At 47.6% G+C, this 19778-nt stretch overlaps 2 protein-coding genes across 4 annotated transcripts in view; one reads left to right on the top strand and one right to left on the bottom strand.

The window, feature by feature from the left end:
• Rbbp4 (RB binding protein 4, chromatin remodeling factor) overlaps positions 1 to 1568 on the top strand; it is a 22611-nt gene extending 21043 nt beyond the window's left edge. The window contains exon 12 of the mRNA XM_052177455.1: positions 919 to 1568. Within this exon, the coding sequence (XP_052033415.1) occupies positions 919 to 984 (66 nt within the window). The 3' untranslated portion in view covers positions 985 to 1568. The remainder of the gene's footprint in view (positions 1 to 918) is intronic.
• Sync (syncoilin, intermediate filament protein) lies at positions 1231 to 19778 on the bottom strand. 3 transcript variants are annotated; one of them, XM_052177453.1, is made up of 5 exons: positions 19568 to 19778; positions 13189 to 14344; positions 4799 to 4923; positions 4581 to 4657; positions 1231 to 3075 (listed from the first exon to the last, which is right to left on the bottom strand). In XM_052177453.1, exons 1-5 carry the CDS (start codon positions 19612 to 19614, stop codon positions 3065 to 3067), a joined length of 1416 nt encoding a protein of 471 aa, XP_052033413.1. In that variant the 5' UTR covers positions 19615 to 19778; the 3' UTR covers positions 1231 to 3064. The 3 variants fall into 3 exon arrangements, with proteins under 3 accessions (XP_052033413.1, XP_052033412.1, XP_052033414.1); XM_052177452.1 differs by lacking the exon at positions 19568 to 19778 and adding an exon at positions 19252 to 19467; XM_052177454.1 differs by lacking the exons at positions 4581 to 4657; positions 19568 to 19778 and adding an exon at positions 19252 to 19467.

Raw genomic sequence — 19778 nt, 5'->3', positions numbered from 1 at the left:
ATTATATATTTATTGTCTCTTTGGCCATATCACACATAAGATTGTCTCATCTTCTGCAATACCCAATGTAATAAAGTTCCAGATAGTAGCTGCTCAGAACAATAAATTTTGCCCAGATGCTACTGGTTTTAGTATTTAAAATTAATCTGTTTCATCACCTTGTAGAGTTAGGGGTTAGTTTATGTAAAAGTCGTTTTTCGTTTTTTTAAGCATATAAAAATTGAGATTTGGTCTCAAAAAACCAAAAAAAAAAATTGAGATTTCGACATAAGGCTTTGTTGGGAATTAATTAAATTTTACCATTCAGTGAGTTTTATCATGCTCCAGAGTTGCATATCGCAAAAATTAAAAAACATTTCCATCTTTTCAAAAAGAAATTCTGTGCTCATAAGTTTCACTTTCTGTGTGTTTCATAGAGACTTTTATGGTTTTTTTTTTTTTTTAAAGATTTATTTATTATATGTAAGTACACTGTAGCTGTCTTCAGACACAACAGAAGAGGGCATCAGATCTCTTTAAGGATGGTTGTGAGCCACCATGTGGGTGCTGGGATTTGAACTCATAACCTCTGGAAGAGCAGTCGGTGCTCTTACCCACTGAGCCATCTCTCCAGCTCAACTTTTATGGTTTTTATTTATCTGGTTAAAGGGTTTGGGAATGGTGATCATCTATACTTAATATGAAAGTGCCCTTTATACAGACGGCTGTGGCTGTTCTTGTTTTTACTATACACACCATACAGTATGGTCCATACTGTTTGCATGTTTTATATTGCTATTTTTATTCAACAGTAGTTGTTAAGTCGTTAGAAATATCTGGCCCTCCTTGAAATCTTATTTTTTTATAGAAATATGTCTTCATGCTAAATACCCTCCTATCTATCTATCTATTTATTTGTTTGTTTATTTATTTTGGCAGGCAGAGAACATTTATAATGATGAAGACCCTGAAGGAAGTGTGGATCCAGAAGGACAAGGATCCTAGACGTGTCTGCACTTGTGGTTTTAGACTCCTTGTTTTCCTCTGACCCTTGAGATGGATCTAACATTGCTTTGAGACGCAGGCTTTGTTCAGCTACCGGACTACAGTGGAGCCAGTGGCCATGCTACCAGCCCAGACCATGGTTGTTCTAAACCTTAGCTGGGGGTGGGGGGGCTTCATTCAGCAAAGCTTTGTTGGTGACTCCAATTGTGGCTGGATAGCTGAACAAAGCCTGTTTTTTATTGTGTGTGGTTTTTCCTTCCTTTCTTTTTCTTTCTTTCCTCCTCTTTTTTTTTTTTTTTTTTTTTTTTTTAAGCTTGGGACCACCAAGTTGTAAAGATGTATGTTTTTACCTGGCAGTTGTACCACTGGTGAACTGTCAAGTTGAAAAAGAGTGAATTGCTAGTTTGTATTTGTTTTTAAGATTAAATTAATCCTTGGTAAAAGTTGCTTTTTAGGGGTTAGTCTTTGACCACTATAGTTTGATGCCATCTCCATTTTGGTTGACCTGTCTTACCATCAGGCCTGTTACTCTCCATGACTAACTGTGTAAGTGCTTATAATGGAATAAATTGCTTTTCTATATAGCTCCATGCTGGTGGGTTTTATTTAGTATCCATTAGACAACAGCCTCTGGCTTCTGGAAGAGTTTGTTCAGATAACAGTTGTTTTCCATGGTTTTGACTATTGAGATTAGAATAAACAAAATAGACTCATAACCAATAAGAGAGTTTTACTCTAGTAAGGGAAATTGAAGACATTACTGAATAGAGTACACAGACTAGCCTTGGTAAACTTACATATTCTTGAAGTCTTCTCTAGAGAGCTACCTAGGTTTCCAAGAATCTCAAAGGCAGTGTGATAGAGAACTTAAGGCAGAGTTTAAGTTTGAAAGACACTTGAACCCTTTACAAAGATGAATGTTTTTCATTGGAACCCCTACTTCTAAAGTATAGAATTAAGAGTCAGTGCCTTTATTGCCACTTGGTGACAACTGGGAAGGGGGAAAAAACTGCTTTTGCTTGAACTAGCTAGATGAGTCCCACCTCCAGAATCATTTATGGTCTTTGGAAAAGTTTGAATAATGGAGTGTCTGGTCCAAATCTGAAGTGATTCCTAGGACTTCTGGTTACATTAGCATGTAGTACAAATTACCAAGCTGGGTATAGTGGTGCACACTAGCTTATGTGAGGCAAAGGTGGGTAGAATTCTGTGAGTTTGAGTCCTTCCTCTGAGTTCCAGGACAGCCAGAGCCATACATGGTGATACTCTGGAGGAGTAGGGCATGTCTTGGGTCGTGCTTGATGGTGCACACCTGTAGTCCCAGCAGTTGGGAGGTAGAAGCAGCAAGATCAGAAGTTCAAGGTCATCCTGACTTAACATAAATTAAAAACCAGCCTAGACTACTTGAGACCTGGTCTCAAAAAATAAGCCTGTCATTCCTTTAATCCTAGCATTTCAGAGGTAGAGGCAGGCAGATCTTTGAGTTCAAGGTCAACATTGCCTATAAAGTGAGTTCTAGGCCACCCAGGGCAATATATAAGTGGGGTCTTGTGGTGGCTTTTTTTTAATTTAAGAGTAAATTATGTGAGTGTAGACTTGAAGGGGAAGAGGGCTTTGTGAGTGGAGTAATTTAAAAATGTAATGCCTATAGCACAAAAGAATTTGTTGATCCATATAGCAGAAATTGGCTGCCTTTTGACCCCAACATTTTCCCTCAGATGTTCTTGGTTTGGGTCAGCACAAAGGGATCCTTAAAATTCTTCACGAAACTTCAGGGTGTGGTGATACATTCATTACTCAGGGTTCTGCTGGAAGATAAAAGACTCTTTTTCCACTTCCATAGTGCACTGAGATCAGTACCAGCAGCCTACAAAAAAAGAATCCAGATACAAGTTGACTGGAATTCTGTTTCCAGACAACCTAAAATCTTTTAAGGCAAGACAGCCAGTGTTTGTAGTTTTACAGGGTGAATTGCTTGCCAGGTGCTGGTACTCTTTTATCTGTTTGGGGAAAGTCCATCCCTAGTGATCCTTTGATAAATGCTTTGTTGTTTCTGGGCTGCAGGTCCGACCATACGTTTCTAAACAGTCCCTGTAAAATTGAAAGAAATACGGTTAAGTTTGTACTTTCTACAAGGTAAAATACAATTTTTATAACAATGAACTTCAGAGGTTTTCTTTAGAACAGGATAGGCTGGGGAAATTTTTCTACAGTGTGGTTTGTTTTGGTTGATTTCATTATATGGACTGAAGTTGACTGTATAGAAGTTTGGCCTTTAACTCCCAGAGATCCACTTGCCTCCTGAGTGTTGATTAAAGTCATGTGCCACCACACCTGCCTACAACATGTTTTCATGGGGCCAGGAATGACATTCCAGGAGCAGATACATAAGTGGCTCTTGTTTGCAAAACTGAATAATGACAGTGCGGTGAGGGAGTGAAGTAGGCAGATACGGTGTTGTGCAGCTGTAGTTAAAGGATTCATGATGCTCCTGCCACAGCTGCCGAAGTGGACTTGTGTCCCAGCTACTGAATGAATCCATAGCCTTTGTGTTTATTATGCCTAAAAATGGGGGCAGGAGAGATGGCTTAGCAGTTAAGATGTCTTCTCCAGAGGACCTCAGTTTAGTTCCCTGTGCTCACACATACCCACACTCTGACACAGAAAGGAATGGAGAGGCTTATTAGTTGTTTTATACATTGACTATAAACAGTACATTTGGGCTCTATATCCTTTTTTTTTAATGAGCAATTTAGCCTTCTTGTTGGCCTTTTGGTCATTCTGAATTTGGTAATAGGATTGCCTTTTGATCTATACCGAGGAAACTTGAGTGCCAGTGTTGGGAGAAGTGTGAATATAGAACCTGGATTTTGGGAGATCTTCTAGAACTGGAGTTCCAGACTTTTGAGCTGCTATGTAGGTTCTGGGTAGTGGTGGCTCAAGCCTTATCTCCACCCTCCAGAGGCAGGAAGATGTCTTGAGTGTAAGGCCAGCCTAGTCTACAGAGTAAGAGCCAAGACAGCCAGGGCTACACAGAGAAACCTTGTCTTTCTCCCCCCCTCCCCCCAAAAAAGTTAAATCTTTCCAAATCAATTACCTTAGGTATTAGAAAGACATAAAATTACTATCCTTAAGTTGTTATTTGAAAATGTAGATGTAGCATATGGGAGGCAAAGGCCAGGAGTTATGCCTCCAATTAAAAGCCCATCCTCAGGCTGGAGAGATGGCTCAGCGGTTAAGAGCACTGACTGCTCTTCTGGAGGTCCTGTGTTCAATTCCCAGCAACCACATGGTGGTTCACAACCATCTGTAATGGGATCTGATGCCCTCTTCTGGTGTGTCTGAAGACAGCTACCATGTATAACAATATAGTGTATAATAATAAATAAATAGATCTTTAAAAAAAGAAAAAGAAAAAAGCCCATCCTCAGCTATATTTTAGGGGACCGGGTTTTAGGTGCAGAGGCATGTGTGTGTAACTACTCAAATGTGGTAAGAGGATCCCAAGCAGTAAGACCCTCCAGAGTGAGGCATTAGTGTTGTTAGGGAAGCCACAAGGATGAGCACACACACTGCCATCTCCCCACAAAGATCACCTGGGGGTTGTGCCTCCACGCCACCTGCCTGAGAAGTAGGTGCATCAGCCTGTTCCACACTCTTGGGTAGCATAGCCCTTTAAAAAGAGAGAGCTGTTTGCCATCTGTTCATGGGTGGGCATGATTTGTTCTCTTTCTTTAAATGAAATATTCCCTGGACCCTCCCACTATCCTCTCAGTTTTAGATTTAAGAGACTGGCAAAGCAGAGAACACTGACTTATATGTGGAAAGCTCTTCAGCAAGGCTTGTCCTCAGCCGCTCCATCTCCTTGTTCTTCTGTTGCTGAACTTGCACCCCGCTGCGTAACTGCCTCTGTCTCTCCTCCATCTCCTCCAGCTGCTCCTGCACAGGACAGCCAAACATTGATGAGCCAGACAACAAACACCTGACATCTGCTAATATAGCACTTGCATGTTGTACTTTGTGTTATCATCATTTGGTTTCTTTGGTTGGGTGTTTGTTTGTAAACAAGATCTCACTGTGTATCATCTGGCTGGCCTGGAACTCTATGTGTAGGCCATGCTGGCCTCCAACTCTGATCTGCCTCCTCAGTACTGGGATTAAAGGCATACACCACTGTGCCCTCCCTGTACCATTGAATATTTATAGCGCAGGCGACATGCACCTTTAATCTCAGCACTTGGGAGGCAGAGGCAGGCAGATCTCTTGAGTTTGGGGCCAACCTAGCCTACAGAGTGAGTTCTAGGACAGCAAGGGCTACACAGAAACCCTGCCTCAAAAAACTGGCATTGATTCGAAGGAGTTGACTTGAAGCTTCATTACCAATCACTCGGTTACTTAAATCTTAACAAGGGTGAAAGGTGAGCGGAGGACATGGCTCGGCTGGTAGGAACGCTGTTGCTCTTGCAGAGGGTCCAGGTTTGACTCTTAACACCCACATGACTCTCAAGCATTGGTAACTAGCTCTAGGCTCCTGTTCTGAATCCCTCTCCTCACCTCTCTGGCTACAGAGAATACAAGAAGTGTACATATAAACATGCAGGCAAGACAAAGTGAGTAAATTAAGGAAATTAAAAGGTGTATTCAGGGGTTTGGTATTCTTAGTGCGTTATCAGTTGCTGACATTCCTCATAATTCATTACTTTCTATTTTAAGAGATAGTAAGGTCTTTTTGTTGTTGTTGTTAACTTGTGGGTTGGAAGTTTTGTTTTTAAAAAAGGATTTTGTTTTTAAAAAAGGATTTATCTGCACTTCATAAATACTTTAAGGTTTGAAAATCACTTCACAACTAAAACCAAAGGTAAGCCTCAACAAAGGGGCTAGAGTTAACAGTTCTGGGGCAGAGCACATGCCAGCACCCTATGACCCAGCACTGGACAGAGGAATGACTAAGAGGTGTCGTGGGTGGTACACTCTGAAGGTGGACGGTAGGATAGCAACTTGTGTGTGGTGCTGAGGATACCAGCTGAGTACTATTTGAGTCTTCGGGTAGTAAAGGAAGGCGGTGAGCAAGTCTGGCTTGGATCCTTGGTGATTGGGGTGGAGCAGCTGGGGATGCAGCTCACTTGGCAAGCTGTCTCTTCATAAAACCTGGGTTTGACCATCGTGGGATATGCATTTTGGGGGTGGAGACAATCAGGTTCCAGGCCAGCCTAAGCTGTGTGCAACCTTGTCTGAAATGGTCCAAACATTGGGAACGCTGGGTATTGGGGGTAGGGGATAGACTGTAAAAGGATGATGGTTGGGAAGGACTGAGGATCAGTTTGAGGTATGTACTATTATTAGAGGACTTTTCTGATCTGAGGTAGCTTTGGTATTGTACTGAGGCTATGATGCTGGATACTTGCTGAAGCTCACTTTTAACCATAATTGTCAAAAGATCTTTTTTTTAGTGCCTTGCCTTGGGGACCACAGATAGAATGTGGCATTTGAAGGAAGGCATCCCTGCCCCAGTTTTGATTGAGGCACAAAAAGTACATGGGGAGGGGTGGTGTGCTGCACAGTACAGAAAAAGTGATGCTTGCCTGCAATCCCAGAACTCTACCAAGAGTCGGGGTCATCCTTTGCCACAGCAATTTAAGAGGCCGGCCTGGGTCTTCCGACCCTATCTCATAAAGAAAGGAAGGAAAGGAAATGGCTCGATGTGGTGGTAACACCCATCTTTAACCCCAGTCCAGGACAGCTATGTGGAGGACCTGTCTCAAGAACACTTTAAAAAATAGAATATTGTCTGAGGAAATTGCTTAGTCATTAAAGTGCTAGCCACATGAAATGAGAACCTCAGTTAATCCCCAGAGTCCATGGGGGAAAACACTGGTGACATATGTTCACACTGTCAAGAAAACAAATGGGCTTCTCTGGCCAATCTAGCTGAGTCAGTCAGCCATCACCAGGCACATGAGGAAAAGCCAAGGAGCTAGGTGGAGCTGGCTTCCTTAAGGGGAAATGGGCAGGCAGACGGAAGACCTGAGTCACAGCCAATTCCTGCCAACCAAGGCTACATAGAACCTGGTATTAAAGGAGGGAGGGGCTGCTGGAGAAATAGCATTTAAGAGAAGGCTGCTCTTCCAGAGGTCCTGAGTTCAGTTCTCAGCAACCACCTGGTGGCTCACAACCATTTGTAATGGGATCCGATGTCTTCTGGTGTCTGAAGAGTGTGCTCATATAAATAAATCTTTAAAAGTAGAAGGGGAGGGGGCTTATGTGACTTTCGGGGAGTGGGGGACCAGAAAAGGGGAAATCATTTGAAATGTAAATAAAAAATATATTGAATAAAAATACATTGGAAAAAAATATACCTAAATAATATAAAAAAAAAAAAGACACCATGAAAAGCATTAAAAAAAAAAATAGAAGGGAAGCCCGGCGGTGGTGGCGCACGCCGTATATCCCAGCACTTGGGAGGCGGAGGCAAGTGGATTTCTGAGTTCCAGGACAGCCTGGTCTACACAGAGAAACTCTTGTCTGGGGGGTGGAGGGAGTGTTGACTGGAGAGATGGCGAGATGTTTGGTTTGAGATATTTGGTTTGGTTGGGTTGGACTTTTCTTTTTGTCTTTTGGATTTTGTTTGTCGGTTTTTGTTTGGTTGGTTTGTGAGACAGGGTTTCTCTGTTCCTTACTGTTCTAGAGCTCACTTTGTAGACCAGGCTGGCCAGGAATTCAAGAGATCTACCTGCCTTTGCCTCCTGAGTGCTGGCATCTAAGGCATGCACCACCACTGCCCCTTAAACACTCAATGCTTAAAGCACTACCCACAGTGTTCAGAAGATTCACAAGCATCTGAACCTCCAGTTCAGGCAGAAGCAGACGGATTTCTGAGTTTGAAATACAGCCAGCTTAGTCCCTGATCCACAGAGTGAGTTCTGGAATGACCATGGGGTACACGGAGAAACCTTGTCTACAAAAGAAAAAATGCATAAAGAAGCAAGTAGTTCTCTGAGAGTTCAAGGTCAGCTTGACCTACATAGTTCCAGGTTAGTCAGACTAGAGAGAGACCCTGTCTCAAAAAATAGAGTATATAGGTATTAGCCTGGCACTACTGCAAGAGCTTTACAAATAATAACTAGCTTATTCAATGCAGCCCTATGAAGTGTCTATCAATCCCCTTTTTTTTTTTTTTTTTTTTTTTTTTTTTTTGGTTTTTTTGAGACAGGGTTTCTCTGTGTAGCCCTGGCTGTCCTGGACCAGGCTGGCCTCGAACTCAGAAATCCGCCTGCCTCTGCCTCCCAGAGTGCTGGGATTACAGGCGTGCGCCACCACACCCGGCTCTCAATCCCATTTTTTAAAAAACGCATAGGAATTCATCTGTACCTCAGTGTATATGTGCACCATGTGCATGAAATGCCTAGGGAGGTCAGAAGAGATCATGGATACCTTAGAGCTGTAGTTAACAAGAATGTTGCAGGATATTTGAGCACACTGTAAACCCTAAAATTGGGTTATGTACTGAAAAAAAACCTGTTTTTCATTGTGGTGCAGCTCACCCCTTAGCACCTTTAATCCCAAACAATGAAAGTAAAGCTTGTGTTTGGAAGGAAGCACCCATGTTTGAAAGTGATGGTTACTTGAGTGGCCAGTGATGAATCAAAGACATGACTGAGTGAGACATAGGATCTCCCCAACTCTCATGACGAGAGAGAAGAAAGGGAAGCTACTTATGAGAGCAGCGCAGGGACAGAAAAAAGAGGGAGGAGACAGTTTACCAGGACTGTTATAGAGAGACAGGTTGTGAGAGAACAAACTAGACACAGGTGAAGACAGAATGAGCCAGGGAAGGAGGAGTCAGATTAGATCAGATTGACAGGTCAAGCAGAGCAATGCAGTCAGGAGCCAGACTGAATCAGTCAGCCTGGAGAGGATTTGAGCCAGAGCATCTGTGTGAACCAGCCAGCCACTGTTAAGAAAGAGCTAGAAAGGATGAACTTATTAGTCAGCCACGCATCTCAGGCTAGAAACATTATGGGCCTGGATTAGATTGCACAGAGGCGAGAAGCTTCCGGGACTAGGCCTAGGTTAGCAGCTAGAGGCTGTAAGCCTCCCAGACAACATTTACTACAGTCAAATAAAAACAGTATTTACACAGGTAGGTGTAAACTGCTCTCTCTACAGGGGATGAATGACCTCTGCAAAAGCAGCAGCTCTCTCAGACACCAGACATCTCTCCAACCCATTTCCTCTGCTTCTTGGCTTCTTGGTTAAAATCAGGTGTAATCCCATTTTACCTGTGAGGGAGCAGGAGCCAGATTTGCCTTGGCTCCAGGCTCACATTCCGCATTACTAGGCTACTTTCCTCAGACTCTTGTGACCTCTCTGTGAAACCCGAGAAGGCCAAACTGAAGTGCTCTGGCACTCTGCAGTTAGAGAATGACAGTGCGCAGTTCCAAGTGACATTTACAAAAACAAAAGCATGAATGGGGGGGGGAAGGCTTGCTGGAGAGAGGGAGGGGTTGGCAGAGATTAGGGAAAGAAGAGCTGGAAGGATGGCTGTGATCAGGATATATACATGCATGAAATCATCAAAAGTGCTCTTTAACATATTTGGAGTGGAGGGGGAAGGGGTCTGTGACTTTAGTGAAACTTGGTCAGGCAAGATGGCTCAGCAGTTGAATATTTGATACAAATGCATGTAGGCGTAAGTTCAAATCCCCAGAAGTTTCATAACAAGCTCAAATGGGACCACACATCTTTGGTCCCAATTCTGGTGGCAGAGAGGGGTGCTGGCATAGCTCCATGCTGTTAGAGACGTCTCACGGGTATAAGGAGTGACCGCAGGGCATCCAGTCAGCATACACACAAAGAGAAAGAAATCCTTAAGTAAAATCATTGCCGCCCTCCACTCCAGCCCGCCCTGCCTGCGTTCTCACTCCTTACAGCTCAGCCATGCTGGCTCCCGTCCCATGCTCTCAGATGAGCTGTGCCCTCTGCCTGGAGCGCTTTTACCTAACCGGTCAGTGAACACATTCGAGGCCCAATCGAAACACTTTGTGGAGGGAAAGAGTGTGTTATACATCACTCAGGGTTACACACTCAGGCCAGCGCTCTGGAACTGCGGAACGCTGGACCAACAGCCCTGTTGCCCCTCTGCACACCTTTCAAGCATTCCATACCCTGCAGAGGTATAAAGTAAACGAACTCTATAGAGAACTTGCTAGTACACGTTAGCTATTGTGAATCCTCTGCAGTCCCCCTTGTCTCCCTAGGCAGGAATGAGCACATACAGGAGCTGCTCCCTCAGATGGCTCTGGGCTCAGCCCTTTGAAGCATGCTCATTGAGTCTCTCAAGCAACCTTTTTTTCCCTCTCTTCTTTCTTTCTTGTTTTTTGGAGTTGAACATACAGACCAGACTGACCTTGAACTCAGAGATCCACCCATCGTTGCATCCTGGATGCTGGTATTAAGGTGCACGCCACCATGTCAGGCCTCTTTCTATGTGCGGTGCCAGAGGTCAGACCCAGGGCCTAAGCAAGCACCCGGGCACCGAGCTACACCCTCAACTCGGAGAGCTCCATTAACGGCAGTGATGTCTGGATTTAATGAAAATGTTCGCTTTGTCTGGCATCCCTCCCAGACTGCAAACTCAGAACAGCAACACTTCATCCCTTACTGTTTCCTGTCTTTTCTTGCCAGCACCTTAGCCTCCATTATACTAGACACGTAGAAACTGTGAATGGATGGATAGAGATGGAGAGGGTGGTAGCGTTGACAAGCCGACTCTAAGAGCGCAGGTGCAACTGAAGAAGCTCAGAACAGCCTTGAAAAGTAACCAGAATGGAACAGTTACCTGCAGACACCATTTAGGAGCCCTCTCAGAACAAAAAAGAATTGGGATAGGCATGGTGACATAGGCCTTGAAACCTCAGCACTCAGGAGGCTGAGGCAGGGGAATCGAGATTAAGGCACTCTACACTCAGCAGTGAGAGCCTGTCTCACAAACAGCATTCATAGGGCCGGGTACATGGCTTTAGCAGACAGGGCCTGAATTCAGTTGATCCCCAGTAGGAAGCTCTCAACTGCCTCTGAGTTCATGGATCCCAAGCCTCTAGCCTCTGAGGGCCCCAGTGCTCATGCGCTCTTACCAAATGATACACGTGATTAAAAATAAAATCTGGCCGGGCGGCAGCGGTGGTAGTGGTGCTGGTGCTGGTGCTAGTGGTAGTGGTGCACGCCTTTAATCCCAGCACTCTGGGAGGCAGAGGCAGGCGGATTTCTGAGTTCAAGGCCAACCTAGTTTACAGAGTGAGTTCCAGGACAGCCAGGGCTACACAGAAAAACCCTGTCTTGAAAAAAAAAAAATCCAAAAAATAAACAAAAAAATCATAAATACTATATAGGAGACTCAGCAAAGTGAATGGAACTATTTTCAAGACTTCTCTTGAGGGAAGACTTTAAGTTTATCCAAGGAAATATGTTTCAAAAACTAAAAATACAAGTTAGACATGATGAGCGATACTCCCAGGATTTGGAAGGCTGAGACAGAGAAGGGTGAGCTAAAGGCCTGCACACGGGAGGTAGACAGGCAGCAGGGCTCCTGGTGGTAACTTTGAGGCCAATCTGAGCCCCCTGACACGTCTGTAAATAAACCAAAACGTGGCTGTAAAAGGCCCCACAGGAAGGTTTCCTCAGCGCGCCTGGCAACACGTAACACTGTCTTGCTGTGTCCCCTAAGGTGAGTGGTAGACTAGGAGGTAAGTGAAGATAGCCCCTGCCTTCTGCACGCCCTGCTGCAGCGGCAGGCACACGTAAATGTTTATCCGCTCAGTATTTATATCCTGCTCTGTTCTAAAATGGGGTTAGAACTGGCTCACACTTAATCAGAAATAACTGGAACACAGGGATATGGTGACATGTACAAAAATGGAAACTGCGGAGAGATTTCATCCCAGACCCCACACCGCTTCAAGGTGGAGGCCGGATCGATGGGTCTGAGGGTCAGTGTGCCCAGCAGAGCATAGAATGAGCTCCTTCCTGCACAGGGCTGCTCTAACCCTCTCTATACCCAAGCATGAGTCACTGTTCAGTTAGACTTGAAAAGGAAGCAGGGAAACACCTAGGGCTGGCCAGGCTCAACTTCAAAGGACTTCACTGAGCCTCAGTTTCATTGTGTATAAAAGAAAAGAATCGAAGCCAGAGGGGCTGGAGAGATGGCTCAGCGCTTAAGATCACTGCCTGCAGCAGGGCAGTGGTGTGCATACCTTTAATCCCAGCACTTGGGAGGCAGAGGCAGGCGGATTTCTGAGTTCGTAGCCAGCCTGGTCTACAGAGTGAGTTCCAGGATAACCAGGATTACACAGAGAAACCCTGTCTCAAAAAAATAAAAAAATAAATAAAAAATAAAAATAAATAAAAATCACTGCCTGCTCTTGCAGAGGTCCTGAGTTCAATTCTCAGCAACCACATGGTGGCTCACGACCATCTGTAATGGGATCTGATACCCTCTTCCGGTGTGTCTGAAGAGAGCAATAGTGTACTCATCTATGCAAAAAAAGGCTGGGGATATGGTTCCTTAGTAGAGTACTTACCTAACAAGCATGAAACCCTGGTTGAATTCCCAATACACACACACACACACACACAGCTATGTAAACCAAGACTAAAAACACCTGTAAAATCCTAACCCTGGCCTAACCAAATGAAATTAATAAAGAACAAAGGAAAAGAATGAGTTAGGGGTAGACTAGGAGGAACAGAGGGAGGGGAGGCTCTGGTCTGGATATATTATATGAAAGAATAATAAATAAAATTAATAACGACTGGGCCCAAAGAATGGGTTTTTCTCTAGTACTGGATGGTAAGTAACCCCTAGCCCCAAAGACATTAGACCTATCTGGCTATGGTGGGCCCCACCTTTAGTCCCAGCACTCAGGAAGCATTGGCAGGTGGATCTGGCAGTTTGAGGACAGCCTGGTCTACAGAGTGATTTCCAGGACAGCCAGGGCCACAAAGAGAAGACCTGTCTCAGAAGGAGAAAAGAAGGACATCAGACTTCCCTTGCTCTAAAAGATGTCACCTCTGCTGGGTGTGGTGGCACACACCTATGGTCCCAGCACTCAGAGGGCTGAGGCAGGAAGGCCTCAAACTTCCCAAGGTCTCCAGGCCAACCTGAACTACATAATAAAACTCTGCCTCTCGCACAGCCAACGGGCCTACCCTGTACTGTTGAACCTCTTCATCTCGTTTTTGTCTCACAAGCGTGATCTGGTCCTCCAGGTTCCTGTTCTGAAGTTGGAGCTGCCGGGCCTCTGCTTCCAGGGGTCTCAGCGCCTCCCTCATCTCCTGGATCTCCGCCTGGGTGTCCTGCAGAGCTTTGGTCCCTGCCTCTTTCCTCTCCAGGAGCCGAAGCAGCTGAGGCTCATACTCCTCCTCCAGGCCCTGGCGACTTTCTGCCATGAGATTTTCAAACTGTGTCGACAGGCGTCGGCTCTCCTGGAGAAACTGCCCGTCGCTCTGGGTCGGGGGTGCTTCTAGCTGTTGCTGCAACTGCTCCTTCTGCTTCTGATAGGCATCTCGGAGCTGGGTCAGTTCTCCAGAGAGCTGGGCTGCCCGAGTACTCAGTGCCTCCCTGCAGTCGGCAAACTGAGCCACGTCCTGCTGGCGGCACTCCAGCTGGTACTGGTAAGCCACGCATTCCTTGGTCACCTTGAAGAGCTTCTGCTTCACCATCCGGATCTCCTCCCTGAGTCCGTCCCTCTCCAGCTCTGCCTGCGCGTGCAGCTTGTAGGCAGCCAGGATGTCCTGGTGGACCTGCTGCACCTCCTGCAGGGCGGGTTCCCGCAGCAGCACAAGCTCGTGGATGAGCTGGTCCCGCTCCTCCTCCAGCTGGGACACAGCTTGTACACACTGCTGGAAACGACCTTCCAGCAGCTCCAGGTCCTCCACGCTGAGCTCTTCCTGCGTGCTGGCAATGGGCTGAGCTGGAAGGCTCTCCTCCGTGGCCGCCATTTCTCCCTCACTGGCGGTTGGGCTCTTAGCTGGCTCCACAGGCTGCTCCGAAGAAACTTGTGCCCCGTCTGTCCTCACGGGTTCCTCCACAAACAGCGTCTCTGTCTCCTCTGGCCTCTCAGCCTCTTCCAGGTCCAGTGCCTCATCTGGCCGCCTTGATTCATCGATAAACAGTGTCTGCTCTGGTTTCTCAGACTCTTCCTCATAAAGACTCTCTTCAAAGTCCCCCGGTCCCCCCAGATAGAGAATGTCCTCTAGGTTCACAGTCCCCTCCAAAGACAGAGTGGCCTCTGGGTTAAAGGTCTTGGCCTCCTTCGGGGATTCTGAGTCCTGAAGAGGAAAACTGGCCTCCGTGTGTGTTTCCCTGCAAGAGAGATGGCGGGCCGTGAGAGCGCATCCTGTGCCCCACTGATGTGTCAACACAGCCTCTACCTCACCGTTAGCTGCAGCAGGTTCTCTTAGCTACGCGTGGGGACTTGAATAGGCTTGGCCCTTGAGAAGTTCCTCTATCAGAAGGTTTGGCCTTAACCGGGTGATGGTGGCGCACGCCTGTAATCCCAGCACTCTGGGAAGCAGAGGCAGGCAGATTTTTGAGTTCGAGGCCAGCCTGGTCTACAGAGTGAGTTCCAGGACAGCCAAGGGCTATACAGAGAAACCTGTCTCAAAAAAAAAAAATAAAATAAAATAAAAAAAGAGGTTTGGCCTTATTAGAGGAGGTGTGGCTGAGTTAGAGACTTAGAGGAAGTGTGTGTCACCAATAGGGGTGGCTTTTGAGGTCTCCTCCTATGCTCAAACTCCACCCAGGGTGGAAGAGACCCTTTTCCTGGCTGCCTTCGAATCCAAATGTAGAATTTACAGCTCTTCCAGCACCACTGGCCTACACACTGCCATGCTTCCCGCCATGATGATAGTAGACTCAACCTCTGAACCTGTGAGCCAGCCCCAGTTAAATGTCGGTTATAAGAGTTGCCTTGAAGCCTACACACTGCCATGCTTCCCGCCATGATGATAGTAGACTCAACCTCTGAACCTGTGAGCCAGCCCCAGTTAAATGTCGGTTATAAGAGTTGCCTTGAAGCCGGGCGGTGGTGGCACACGCCTGTAATCCCAGCACTCTGGGAGGCAGAGGCAGGCGGATTTCTGAGTTCGAGGCCAGCCTGGTCTACAGAGTGAGTTCCAAGACAGCCAGAGCTACACAGAGAAACCCTGTCTTGAAAAAACCAAAAAAAAAAAAAAAAAGAGTTGCCTTGGTCATGGTGTCTCTTCACAGCAATGAAACCCTAAGACACTACTCTCTCCCCTCCCCACTCTGCCTCTTCCACACACAGCCCACCGTTTCCTGACCCCACAGCAACACTGGCTAGTCTCTGCTTACTCTCAGACACAGCTGGGTGTTCCACAGTTCCACACAATGTTCAAGGATAACAGAAACTTAGTGGTAAAGAGCACTGACCGCCCCTGCAAAGGACCAGCGTTCGGTTCCCAGCATAACCACCTGCAACTCCAGTTTGGGGTGAGGGTGGGGGGATGATACGCTCTTCTGGCTCCATGCATCCCTCCCCGCATACATGCCAAAAACAAATTTAAAGAATTAAATCTAAAACCAAATAAAAGCCCCAAACAAATGAACAAACAGGCAAAAGAGCCAAACGGCTGAGAAGATGGGTCAGTAACGTGCCTGCGTTCCACACACAAGCATGAGGACCTGAGTGTGGATCCCGGCAGCCCCGGGAAAGCCCAGATGCTGTGGTAACACCTGCAAGCCTCGCACTGAGTAGGCAGAGACAGGAGAACCGCAGAGACTTGGTGTAGCTTAACTGGGGAGTTATAGACTCAGGGAGGGATCCTATGAAGAACCGGTGAGGACATGCAAAATTGACCTCTGGCCTCTACACACATGCACACGTATGTGCAAACATATGAACACACACAAGTAATAGCTGAGGCTATAGCTCAGTTGGTAGAGTGCTGACTGATCCCTAGCTGTGGTAGTACATGTCTAGTCCTAGAACCCCAACGCTCAGGACGAAGCAGGAGAATCAGAAGTCCGAGGTCATTCTTACCAGCATAGAGAGTTCAGAATCAGCCTGGGCGCTCATACATGTTTGTGTACACATGCACATGTATGCATATGGACTCCAAACACTAATGTTGACAGTCTTGCTGAACGGCCTTTCTCCCTTATTCACTGAGGAAGGGTCTCTCAGTCAAACCCAGAGTTTACCGCTATGGCTAATCTTCCCAGCCAGCTTGTCCTGGGAGTCCCAACCCCTCCTAAAGCTTAAACTACAGATGGTCTGCCTTACCCAGTCATATCGAGCCATATCCCCAGCTTCATGAGAACTATAATTTGGGGCAGCTGAGCTTGAGGTACCCCCCCAAAAAACACCAGATATTCAAAACCTACTTCCTCTCTAGGGAAAAAAGTGGGTGGAGCATTCTGATGCATGCCTTTAATTCCATGCAGAAGCAAGGGGCTCCCTGTAGGCTCTAAGCCAGTCTGATCTACATAGCAAATTCCAGGCCAGCCCGGACAATATAGTGAGACCTTGAGTCCTTATATTAAAACAAACAAAATAACAAGTGAATGAATGAGGTGATTGTTGAGATCTATTTCAAACTTACATTCTTTTTACATTTTATTTAGTGTGTGTGTGTGTGTGTGTGTATTGGGAAGGAGGCATGCGTGCCACAGTGTAAAAACCTAGAGGTCAGAGAGCGGCTTGTGAGAGGCACGTCTCTCCTTCCAGTGCTGGGTTTGGGGGCGGAACTCAGGTCAGCTTGACCATAGATCAGTGGCCCTCAGACCTATAATTCTCCTCACTTCCGAATCAGGACAGTCCCCCCGCTCCATTTAACCACCTCCCTGCAAACTGACCTTTACTACAGGAAGTCACCAGCCCTGTCCAGCCTTTGCCATCCACTGTCAGGGCCCTTGTCCAAGCCGTGGTCTGTTTACTTTGTTTTGTATTAGCCTTTTTGGTCTGTTGGTTTGTTTGTTTGTATTGTTGTTTTTTGGAGACAGGGTTTCTCTGTATACCCTTGGCTGTCCTGGAACTCACAAGATTTGCCCCCCAAGTGCCGGGATTAAAGGCTTGCTCTGCCATGGCTTGGCTGTACCAGCCTCCCAACCCGCCGCCTTGCCTCTGTGTAGCTAAGCCTCGCCATAATTTCCTGTCTACAACAAGGTTGCTCCGTGCCACAGCTGCAAAGCCTTTGTGACAGCGTCTTGCTCTAAAGCCCTGGGTGGCCTGGTACTCACTATGTAGGCCAAGCTGGCCCTGGACTCTCTTTTCTTAATATTTACTTATTTTATATGTATGGAGGTTTTGTCTGCATGCTTCGAGTTTCTAGCCTCAGCTTGCTTCCTCTTGTCACCCGCCCAGTGCCTGGCCGCCCTTCACACCTCCCACTCCGAGCCTACAACATCTAACGCCACTTCCTGAATACCAAGCTGCCCTAAAACACCAACCTCAGCTACCAGAAAAGGTAAAATTGCCGGCGGCATCGGGAGGAGCAGTTGCTGCCTCGGCTGCTAGGCCCACCTCTGCCCTCCGCTCTGCATCCTGTTCCTCCTTGGAGTGACTTACCCCGCTATTCTGAGCACTTACACGAATACTCGCTTGTGGGCTGCTCATCTGTTATGCCCAACGCAGAGGCCAGCAAGCCAAAGGGTGGAAGAGCGGAGGCTCGCCTGAGGCTCTGGAAGTGGAGGGAGCCTGGGAACCACAGAACCTCGCCCTTTTAGCACAAGCCTAAAAGGCTCTTTGAAACATCGTAGTCACACCGTCTTTCTCAGGTTAGGGTTGTGACTGGGGGAGGGGGGGGGGCGAGCAGTTGCCTGGCATGCAGGAAATAGTGCTAGGTTCATTTTTCCAGCCAGAAAAAATAATCTGTTGCTGGACAGTGGTAGCACCTGTCTTTAATCCCAGTACTTAGGAGGCAGAAGCAGGTGGATTTCAGTTAGTTAAAGGCCAGCCTGGTCTACACAGTGAGTTCCAGAACAGTCAGGGCTAAAACAGATAAATAAAATAAAAATCTGTTTACTTAACTAATGTCTAAACATCCTCCAACTCCATCTCCTTGGTACCATATCCCACACAATACCCACTGTGTCTTCAGGGTGTTGTGAATGCACATCGTCTTCAGGAGTAGTGACTTTATGTTATAAAGGGACGTTTGTCCCCTGGTTGAGAGCAAACGTCCTGGGAACAGATAGGGCTGCTTGTGGGGCCCTTGGAAAGCAAGAAGATAACAACTGAAACCCCCAGGCAAAATGTGTGGCAGGTCTGTGGTATAGAACCCAGGTCTCCTGAGTTCCGGGCTGCTACACCAACCTGGGCACCAGAAGTTGTCCTCAACTAACTGCCTCTCTCCTGAGCTGGCAAAGAGGCAGATTACAGGAGGGCAAGCAAGAAAGGGACAGTGCCCAGCTGGGCACCTGACCTCAAGGCCTCTGCCACTCTGTCCCTGTCCCAGAGGACTTGGACAACTCCTTTAAGTTGTCCATCAGACTGTGACTTGGACACGCATGTTACATGTCAGCCATGCAAACAAGAGTTCGTGCCTGGCTTCAGGCTTATGTGTGTGTGTGTCGGGAGTACAGGCAAAATGTGTTAAGGCCAGCTCAACTTTGCCTCTCATGTGACAACAGGGGAACCAGGAAGTATTCCCATAATTTGATACCCTGGGAAGTCCCCGGGCCACAATGTGACCTGGGACAAAACGACTCCACAGTCCCCAGTGTGGACAACTGCTGGGCTCAGCCAGGGCCCAGCGCTAGGCCAGGGGAGCAACCCCTCTAGGCCTCCACCCTGAGCCACACCAGGGAGAACGAGCTGACTGAACAGACTCAACTTCAAGCTGGCAGGCGCCCAACCCTGCACCAAGTGGCTCAAATGCGGTGAATTCTCAAATGGTTTCTCCCTAGCCCCGCTAACAAGTGAATGAGAAACAACGGGAATAATAAGACTTAAAAAAAAAAAAAATTAAACTCTTTGGTCAGTTAGGCCAAGTACATTTTGACAGGTTGCTAGCCCGATAGGATTAATCTCACTCAGCCTGTGGACCGGGTATAATTCAGACCACCGGAGGTGTCAGGTCCCCAAGTCAGGGCCTCCCATCTCCCTTCCCCGGAGGCTCCGCCCCGTGCCACACCCGGGCATGACCACTACCCACAGCCAAGGGAAAGAGGCCGCGGGTCGGGAATGGGAGCCCACCCAGCAACCCCCTGTCCTACCGGGCGGCGACACGGGCCCTGGAGGATCCTACCTCGCGGGCCGGGCGCCGTCCCCGCTGCGCAGGGGTTCCGGGCTGGCCATGGCTGCGCGACCCCGGGCTCGCCCGGAGCGTTATTAATAGCCAGCGCCGTCGGCGATTGTGCCGGTGCCGGCGCCCGCCGCACTGCCAGCTGCAGCGGACACCAGATCCCGGCGGCCCGGGCGGGACGCGCCCACTTGGCCGGACGATCACCCGCGGGAGGAGGGCGCGGGCCCCGCGGCCCTGGGGGCGGGGAGAAGGTGGGAGGGGATGGAGGTGGGGTGGGGTGGGGTGGGATGAGGGGGCGGCCCAGCGGCACTTCGCGAACCTTCCTTCCATCCATCTCTCCACCTTTCCTTCTGGCCTTGGTTGCATGGTGAGGAGAGGAGGGGGCTGTTCGGTCCTAGGGGAGCGGCCCCCCGAGTTCAATCGAAGCGGGGGGAAGATGTATTGGTGGGGTACCCAGAGGGACTCAGCGCTCCTGGTGCCGGCGCCTTGCGATCCCCACCCGCGCAAGGGCTTGGAGCCGGGCCACCTTC

This window comes from Apodemus sylvaticus, chromosome 3, assembly GCF_947179515.1.
Source record: "Apodemus sylvaticus chromosome 3, mApoSyl1.1, whole genome shotgun sequence".
Lineage (NCBI taxonomy): Eukaryota > Metazoa > Chordata > Mammalia > Rodentia > Muridae > Apodemus > Apodemus sylvaticus.
This window is presented reverse-complemented; position numbering and strand designations above follow the sequence as displayed.

Coding starts and splice junctions, on each gene's coding strand:
- Sync (XM_052177452.1), bottom strand. CDS start 19,301: ATGGCCAGCCCGGAACCCCTGCGCAGCGGGGACGGCGCCCGGCCCGCG. Junction 14,345..19,251: donor GACGGCGCCCGGCCCGCGAG/GTAGGATCCTCC, acceptor TCTCTCTTGCAG/GGAAACACACACGGAGGCCA. Junction 4,658..4,798: donor GAAGAGCTTTCCACATATAA/GTCAGTGTTCTC, acceptor CTCTTTTTAAAG/GGCTATGCTACCCAAGAGTG.